Source organism: Balaenoptera borealis (assembly GCF_965194805.1).
Source record: "Balaenoptera borealis genome assembly, chromosome: 12".
NCBI classification, from domain to species: Eukaryota; Metazoa; Chordata; class Mammalia; order Artiodactyla; family Balaenopteridae; genus Balaenoptera; species Balaenoptera borealis.
Window position 1 is genome coordinate 71,656,220 of NC_138869.1, and position 9,681 is coordinate 71,665,900.

The following is a 9,681-nucleotide window of genomic DNA, read 5'->3' on the forward strand; positions in this document are numbered from 1 at the left end:
TTCCAGCCCTTCCCCACCCTGCTATGTGCCCGGGAGGCCGACCTGTGTGGACTGGATCAACAGCTGCCCCCCGCTCTAAGTCTTCCAGTGGGGTTCCACCAATGGGAGGTGAAGGCAGGAGAGCAGAGGGTGGGGAGAGAGTGAGGTTGCCCAGGCTGACCATGTCCCTCCACTGAGGGCCCCTGCTCCTGTAGACAAGCTCCCTTAGGGTTCCAGGAACCACCCCCGCCCCTTACCTCCTCAGGCCTGGAGTAGTCCCACTGTCCCCAGCCCCTGTGATTCACCAGCCCACGTTGGTTTCCCTGAACCCCGCCCACTCCTTTATAATTAGCCCTTTATTATATCTCCCAACTCTGCAGGACCTGGACTGGCCTGCTTACTCCAGCCACCTCCATGCCTTTGCTTTCACCACCATCTTTTTTTTTACAAATTTATTTATTTATTATTTTAGGCTGCGTTGGGTCTTCGTTGCTGTGTGCGGGCTTTCTCTAGTTGTGGCGAGCGGGGGCTACTCTTCGCTGCGGTGCGCATGCTTCACATTGCGGTGGCTTCTCTTGTTGCGGAGCACAGGTTCTAGGCACACGAACTTCAGTAGTTATGGCACGTGGGCTCAGTAGTTGTGGCTTGCGGGCTCTAGAGCGCAAGCTCAGTAGTTGTGGCACACGGGCTTAGTTGCTCCACAGCATGTGGGAATCTTCCCAGACCAGGGCTCGAACCCATGTCCCCTGCATTGGCAGGTGGATTCTTAACCACTGCACCACCAGGGAAGCCCTCACCACCATCTTTGATGCTGGGCCCTTGTGTATGCCCCCCGGCTTCACTGAAACCCAGATTGACTCAGCTCCTCCAAGTGGACGCTGCCACTGCACTGGGGTCAAGCACCCTGATTCCAACACCTGAGGCCAATCCTGCTCTTCTATAGGATGAGGAGGGTGAACCAGCTGAGCCCTGAAGTTCCTCCCAACCCACATTCTCCTCTGCTCCACATCATGCATCCCTTAGCCAGCTGGCTGGTGTTGAGGTTCAAATTCCCCTGAAAAATCCAAATGACATTCTGGCTGTAATTTTCTCTCCTCTGAACTCCCATTCTATTCTCATCAATACCTCTCATCACATCCTCTGTTAGCATTATTCATGCATGGGAATCTCCCCTTCTAGGCTGCAAACTCCCTAGTTCCATCTTGCGCTTTCGGTGAAACACTTTTCTTTTGGCCTATCTCCCTCTTCCCCCACCCGCCATCTCAAGAATGCTTACTGTTGTAAATATTGACTGAAATGGGGGAGGGACCAGTAAGGCCCGAACACTCTGGATGATGCGGTACAATGATATTTACCAGACAATGACTACACAGCAGGTATGTTATATCCATCATCTTGTTTTGCCCTCACCACAGGCCTACAAGGTAGGTGTTATCCCCGTATTACATATGTGGAAACACAGAGGTTAAAAGCAACTTGTTCCAGGGGACTTCCCCAGTGGTCCAGTGGTAAAGAATCCACCTTCCAATGCAGAGGACGTGGGTTTGAGCCCTGGTCTGGGAAGGAAGATCCCACATGCCTCAGGGCAACTAAGCCCGCACACCACAACTACTGAGCTCGCGCACCTCAACGAGAGAGCCCACGTGCCGCAAACTACAGAGCCGACTTGCTCTGGAGCCCACGCGCCACAGCGAGGAACCCACACACCGCAACAAAAGATCCTGCATGTCTCAACGAAGATCCCGCGTGCCACAACTAAGACCCTATGCAGCCAAAAATTAAAGAAATAAAGAAAAATAAATAAACACTGTGATTAAAAAAAAAAAAAAAAGGGATTCCCCTGGTGGCGCAGTGGTTAAGAATCCGCCTGCCAATGCAGGGGACACGGGTTCGAGCCCTGGTCCAGGAAGATCTCACATGATGTGGAGCAACTAAGCCCACGTGCCACAACTACTGAGCCCGTGTGCCACAACTACTGAAGCCCACGTGCCTAGAGCCCATGCTCCACAACAAGAGAAGCCACCACAATGGGAAGCCCACGCACTGCAACAAAGAGCAGCCCCCACTCACCGCAACTAGAGAAAGCCCGTGTGCAGCAGTGAAGACCCAACACAGCCAAAAATAAATTAATTAATTAATCAATGGGAAAAAAATAAATTAATTTTTTAAAAAAGCAACTTGTTCCAGAAAGGGCTGGAGCCAGAAGTGAAAGCACAGGTGTATCTGATTCCAAGGCCTGTCACCATTCCTCTACTCCACCCTGCAGTGTGTGTGATAACAAGATGCAACATGGGGACTTCCCTGGCGGTCCAGTGGTTAAGACCCTGCACTTCCACTGCAGTGGGCATAGGTTCGATCTCTGGTTGGGGAACTTAGATCCTGCATGCCGCAAGGCGCAGCCAAAAAAAAAAAAAAGATGCAACATGGGCCCTGACCCAAATTAGACAAGTCTCATTACAGGATGTAATTAAGGGTTCATGGAGCAGCACCCTTCTGAAGAGGCCCTTCCAGACTTTCCTGAATGAATCACCGAGACGTTAGGACACTACTGTTCTCTATGAAGCTCGGCCAAAAGGTCTCAAAAGTAATTAGTTCCTTTAAGCTAAACATTTCCCCAGCAATCTGGTTTACGCTTTAATTGGCTTAGAGTACTGGAGAGGGAGAAAAAGTCAACTTTAGCCCAGCCCCTGTGGAAATATTTCCCATACATTTTATGGATAAAATTCATTCCCTTTGGCCGCTTGCTTCTGCCAAGCCTGAGGGAGGGCAGATCAGGGAGCAGGGCAGGCGACGCTCCAGTCAGTCCACCAACGAGGAAGGGGAGGTTCGTTTCTGAAGTCTGAATTACTGAAGCTATACTGGCCGTTCTCATTCTCATCAAGTCACCTGGGACCACCGCCCCTGTGGGCTCTTGGCTTTGGTCATCTCATGCACCACTCCTCTTCCTTCCCTTTCCGCAGGCCCTGGGGTCTGGACCTGTGTCCTTCTGCTCTTTGGAGCTGCCTCTGTTCCATTAGCCACTGGTACTTCCCTCTCTCAGTGGAGACACCAAGCTGAGTCTCTAACCAGAGCCCCTGGGCCTCCCTCCCAGGTCTGGGTAGGGAAGGGCATGGGTAGGGCTGCCAAGGTCAAATTCCCTCTCGTCCCATCCTTGGGCCTCTTCTGATCACCAGAAGGAGTGAGCACAGCTACGAAGGCCACGGGAAACACCCTTCAGCTCTGAGTCCAGTAAATTCACCCCCACCTCCTCAACCCTGGAAGATAACGTTCTTCACCTCCCAGACTTTGACCTCATCCTTGCTTGGCCAGATCCTCTTCTCCAAGAGTGAGGAGGTCTGCTCCTTCTTTGTTCAGACAGGAGCCAGGGGCTGCAAGGACCCTCCCCCTTGACCAGTTCCCCCTTTTATTCTCTGCACCTGAAAACCAGCTGGCAAAGAAGGTCTAAGGGAAGAAGGAAGCAGAGACAGGAACAAGACAACAGCTGCCACATCCTTGCCAGCCTCTGTCACCTGGTTCCTTTTCCTAATCCAGTCATTCCTTCAACAGCCATTTATTAACACCTACTGTGTACTGGGCATCATTCCAGGTGCTCAAAATGTAAGAGTTAATGAAACAGATGAAAATCCTTGCCCTCATGGAGCTGACACATGACAAACAAGATAAATAAGTAAACCAGAGTATCGTTTATGGCTTATGGTGAAAAGTGATAAGGAGGCAAAATTAAGCAGGAAAGGGTGGAGAGGCTGAAATGTTAGATGGGGTAGCCAAGGGAAGGCCTTGATAGGGTGATGTCTGAGTCAAGATCTGAGGGAACTGTGGAGGGGCCACGTGAACATCTGGGGAAAGAGCATTCCAGGAAGAAGGAACAGCAAGTACAAAGGTCCTGAGGCAGGAAGAGGCAGGTGTGGCTGGAGTGGAGTGATGGAGGGGGTGAGCAGTAGGGAATGGCTCAGTCAGGTAAAGGAAGTCAGACCCTGTAGGGCCTGTTGGGCCACCACAGAGACTTTAGTTTTGCAAGATGGGAGCTACCGGACAGTTCTGAACAGAGGAGGGACAGAATTTGACTTGGGTTTTAATAGGATTCCTCTGGCTTCTGGGTGGGGAATAGACTGAAGGTATCTAGCAGCCACCCACTAAAAGTGTCTGTGATTCTTAAGAGCGAGCCCTTCAAGTCTGCCCTCTCCTTAAACACACTATCACAAGGGGCAAAAGGCCTCGGGTGGGGACAATGGAATTGAGACAAGGCTGGAAAAGCGGGCCATCCTGAGTTATGGCAGAGCTTGGAAGTCAGACTAAGCAGCTGAGACTTGATTCAAAGAAGAGGGGAGTCACCAAAGGTTTCTGAGCAGGGGAATCACTTAACTAAAGCCACACTCACTCACATTAGTCAAAAACCACGGGAAGGCTGCTCTGGTTGAGACATGGTGCTAGATGCTGTACCCATGTCTCAGGACATGATCTTGGTGGGCCTGGACTCCCTGTCTCCCCCCCTCAGACTGGGGCTCCCTGAGGACAGGAACTTTCTCTCCACCTTCAGTCTCTTCTTGCATCAGCAAGGACAAGACTCTGCATGCCTTACTATCCTTCACGGGGGTTTAGATGCTGAAGTTGGAAACACATCAGGTGGGATGACTGCAGAGTTAGATGAACAGACAGACAGACAATCAGGAACAGGCTGATGTTTCCACGGTGGGAGAGGGGCTGTACCTACCTCCCGCCACTGCTTGTTCTCCATCCCTTGAGTATACATGACGCATACTGTGAGGAGAGGAGAGAAAAAAGCGTTAACACCCCAGGCCAAGAGGAAGGTGTGGGCCCCAGATACGGAGGGCCCTGGAGGGTCAGGCGCCTCAGGACACTACAGCCTGGGTAGCAGTGTTGGGTCTGGGTGGGGGTGGGGTCGGCTTGGAGGAGGGGGTCCAGAACAGAGGTGTGTCTGGGAGGGGCACCCTTTGGGAGGAGGGTCGGGGTCACTCACATCTAGGCTAGAGCAAGTGTAAAGTGTGAGGCAGTTAGACAGGTGTGCATGATGGAGGACTGAGTGGCAGAGGTGTGGCAGGAGAGAGCATCTGAAACCCGCTTGTCCCTTCAGAGCCCAAGGTGGCCTCATGGGGCCTATTATTATCATAAGCCCCACTTCCCTGATGGGGAAACTGAGGATCAGAGGAGGCCAATGAGTTGTCTGAGGTCATATACTTGAGCGGCATTGCTTAGGGCTAGAACCCTGGGCTCCAAAATCAGTGCTCATCCCCCTAGGCCACAGACATTTGGGGCTCTTAAATGCACTGGTTTCCCTGGGACTGAGCTCTTCTGAGCCCTCCCTACCCACTTGGTTGTGTTGAGGCTTCACAAGTACGGGGGCTGGGAAGGGTCAGACCTCCAAGTTCTCTTTCTCCAGACAGTATCGGTGAAACATTAGACAGCCTTGATGTACCGGGAACGATGCCTAGTACATAGTGAGCACTCAGTACAGGCTCCTGTGTTGGCTACTGTAGTAGTCATAATGTCGTTGTAGCAAAGGAAACAATAAACAAAACAAAAAGACAGCCTACGTACAGACTGGGAGAAAATATTTGCAGATGATGTGACCAACAGGGCTTAATTTCCAAATATACAAACAGCTCATACAGCTCAATAACAGAAAAAGCAAACAACCCAATCAAAAAATGGGCAGAAGACCTAAATAGACATTTCTCCAGAGAAGACATACAGATGGCCAATAGACACATGAAAAGATGCTCAACATTGCTAATTATTAGAGAAATGCAAATGAAAAACTCCAATGAGGTATCACCTCACACCAGTCAGAATGGCCATCATCAAAAAGTCTACAAAGAAGAAATGCTGGAGAGGGTGTGAAGGAAAGGGAATCCTCCTACACTGTTAGTGGGAATGTAAATTGGTGCAGCCAATATGGAAAACAGTATGGAGGTTCCTTAAAAAACTAAAAATAGAGCTACCATATGATCCAGCAATCCCACTCCTGGGCATATATCTGGAGAAAACTCTAATTTGAAAAGATATATGCACCCCAATGTTCACTGCAGCACTAGTTACAATAGCCAAGACATGGAAGCAACCTAAATGTCCATGGACAGATGAATGGATAAAGAAGATGTGGTACATATATATGGTAGAATATTACTCAGCCATAAAAAGAATGAAATAATGCCATTTGCAGCAACATGGATGGACCTAGAGATTATCATACTAAGTGAAGTAAGTCAGACAGAGAAAGAAAACTATCATATGATATCATTTATGTGTGGAATCTAAAAAGTGATACAAATGAACTTATTTACAAAGCAGAAATAGACTCACAGATATAGAAAACAAACTTATGGTTACCAAAGGGGAAAGGTAGGGGGGAGGGATAAATTAGAAGTTTGGGATTAATACTATATATAGAATAGTTAAACAACAAGGTCCTACTGTATAGCACAGGGAAGTATATTCAATATCTTGGAATAAACTATCATGGAAAAGACAAAAATAAAACATAATGCCGTTGCTGTTGTTGTTACTGTTATTACTGTCAGTGCAGGACTTACATGGGTCAGACTTGGAGAACATGTCTTTGTCCAAAAGGTTCCTGAAAGAGGGGGAGAGAGCAGGAGTTAGCACAGCCCAAGGATCTCAGGGGATTCAGGCTGTTACTGAGACCGGAGGCTGCCTCGGGCCTGGCTTCAGGCAAACGGGAAGCAGGAGGCTCCTTCAGCAAGTTTATTAGGGCTCATTGGAGCTGGCTGGGCCCCAGAGGTTCCTCAGCTCAGCTCCTAGGGTGTGTGGTGCTTCCTGCCTCTCACCCCTGCCACCAACACACACTCCTGTGGACCCTGATGCCCTGGATCCCACAGCCCCTTGCTCTTGGGCCGAAACCCAATCTGCCCAATGTTGTAGAAATGTTCTAGAAATTCTCCTTTTACCACTTCTCTGTCTCTGAAAAAATAAAGTGAAATCAAGCCATCAATGTCCCATTCTCTCAGGGGTCTACTTACAGCCAGTTTATTCAATCATCTCACCTGTGCCATTGGATTAATTAATGATACCTCCCAGGGGATGCAGACGCATTTGAACAGGGTCCTTCTGTGGTCAAGGCCAGAGCTAACACATGGTCCTAACAATTAGACTTGAACTCATGCAGCAAGATGACTGGGAATTCCCTGGTGGTCCAGTGGTTAGGGCTCCGTGCTCTCATTCCCAGGGTCCCAGGTTCAATCCCTGGTTGAGGAACTAAGATTTTGCAAGCCGCACAGCGTGGCCAAAAAAACAAACAAACAAAAAATGATGGACAGGGCTTCCCTGGTGGCGCAGTGGTTGAGAATCTGCCTGCCAATGCAGGGGACACGGGTTCGAGCCCCGGTCTGGGAAGATCCCATATGCCGCGGAGCAACTAGGCCCGTGAGCCACAACTACGGAACTTGCGCGTCTGGAGCCTGTGCTCCGCAACAAGAGAGGCCGCGATAATGAGAGGCCCGCGCACCGCGATGAAGAGTGGCCCCCGCTTGCTGCAACTAGAGAAAGCCCTCGCACAGAAACGAAGACCCAACACACCCATAAATAATAAATAAATTAAAAAAAAAAAAAGTAGAGGAATTTAAACAAAAACTCCTAAAGAAACTCAACATTAAAAAAAAAAAAAAATGATGGACACAATGTTTGGGGGCAGAGAGGTCTCACAACAGGAGCGGAGTCCCTCCTGCCCTGCCTCTGTGCAATCATGGCTCCTACTCACTGAACCCCAGGCACTGCGCTAAGCGTTCTGCAAATATTAGCTCCCAACTCTCACGCTGTCCTGCAAGATCAGTATTGGGTAGGCATTATCCCATCTTACAGATGGGAGATCATAGGGAGATCAGGCAAGGGCATGTCCGGCACATCTGGTGTCCCTCACTCCACAGTGACCCGCTGCTGTCAGGAAGCAACATGGCTCGAAGAAAACTTGGTCTCTGGCTGGGAAGTGACTCAACCTCTCTGAGTCTGTTTCCTCATCTGTACAATAGAGATAAGAGTGCCAGCTCTGAAGGTTGCTGATGCGCGGCCCTACCCCTTCAGCCCTCCTAGTTCCTGTACACACTCCCAGTTTCCTCCTACTTCTCTTCTGAGGGCTTTCTCGGGGAGGCAGGGCTGCAAATACCAGGAAGTTTACACTCCCCATGGCAACCAATGATGGGCAGGAGTTGGAGGATAAATGCCCGGCTTCCTGACGCCCCCCGGGACAGCTCTGAGCTGTGCTTCACACCGCCTCCCAGAGGTGCCCACCGGGAGACCTGCTCATTGAAGACCCTTGTTGACTCGGGCAAGGGCTTTATTGCTGAAGGGGCTTCCTGTGAGCCCTCCCACCTGTTGGAGCTACTGACTCCCTCCTACACTGCCCTAAAGTCAAGCTCTGCCCTTGCCAACCATCTTACCCATGTCCCACTTCCCTCCCAGATGTCCCCGGGGGTCTTCTCATCCCCGCCTCCACTCCCCTACTCTCCCACGGGCCCCGATGTCCCTTGTACCCTTTCCCCAGGGAGGAGAAACACTAGGCTATGTGGCTTCCTGCCAGCCAACTCCAAATATCAGAGCTGGATGGGCCCCTCAGGATCATCTGTTCCAACTTCTCCTTGAGGAGGGGGAGACTGAGGCCCAGGGAGGGGCAGGGAATGGCCATGCTGCACAAGCAGTGGCAGAGCCAGAAAGGTCTAGAAAGAGACCTCACCCTAAGTCACCATCACTGAAGCCATCAGCAGTGACAGCCTGTCTGGACAACTTGACCCACAGTCAACCCCACCACCCATGCTCCCCACTCTGAGGTGGGAGCCAAAGACCAACCAACAGACAGACAGATGCAACAGCAGCCTGGTGCCAGGATACGGCATCCTCTGCTACCCGGGGAGGTCCCAGATGGTGCTCATCAATCATACCAGCTCTGGTCCCCGACCAGATTCCCGTCCTCTGCTCCAGTCTCTTCATTCAGGGCCCTCTCCCCAAAGGCAGCTACCCTGCTAGCCCTCCATGACCCAAAGGCACAGGACCCTTCTGCTGGCCTCCATCACCCCTCTCCCAGACCTGCTCCCAGCGGCTGTCCCTTTGGAAACCATCTGATAAACCTCCCAGCCCACTGCAGTGGGCATCAGATGAAATGATACACAGGCAGCTCTGAAAAGTAGGCAGCAGGAGCTACAGGTAAGATACCAATTTGATATATGCTCATCCACACCGAGGTGGGCTGACCTGGATCTGGGCTGACCCTCCCCTCCTGTAGTGTGCTAGGATTCGGGGCAGGAGTGTCTGTCTTGATTTAAACAAAGGACAAAATGCCTAAATTCCAAAGATGACTGTACAGTGGTGGAACCTGAGATGCGGTGAGGAGCTGGAAAGTAATAAAGAGGGTTGGGGGATGGGGGAAGAGGGGGTGGGGTGAGGGGGACTCCTACTAAAGCAAGTGCTGAGGTTTATCTTTGAATTCTGTAATGAAATTCTATAATTACATAAAATTCTAGAATGTTCAATCTGGAAAGGCCCTCAGAGGTCACCTTTTCTAATTCCTTTATAAATCAGGAATGTGAGACTCAGAGAGAAGGCAATTGACTTCTCCAAGGTCTGTGCCTCCTCCAAGTTTAGTTCTGGAACTCAGGTTCAGTCATGTCTAAGCTAGTGAGAAAGAGAGTGAGACCGTGTGTGTGTGTGTGTGTGTGTGTGTGTGTAATGGAATAT

At 50.4% G+C, this 9,681-nt stretch overlaps 1 protein-coding gene across 4 annotated transcripts in view; it reads right to left on the reverse strand.

Moving 5' to 3' along the window:
* CPNE5 (copine 5) overlaps window positions 1-9,681 on the reverse strand; it is a 99,383-nt gene that overhangs the window by 77,263 nt on the left and 12,439 nt on the right. For all 4 annotated transcript variants that reach the window (XM_082346699.1, XM_082346697.1, XM_082346696.1 and 1 more), the window contains exons 2-3: window positions 6,531-6,571; window positions 4,691-4,737 (exon numbers count right to left, since the gene is read on the reverse strand). In XM_082346699.1, coding sequence (XP_082202825.1) covers window positions 4,691-4,737; window positions 6,531-6,571 — 88 coding nt within the window. The remainder of the gene's footprint in view (window positions 1-4,690; window positions 4,738-6,530; window positions 6,572-9,681) is intronic.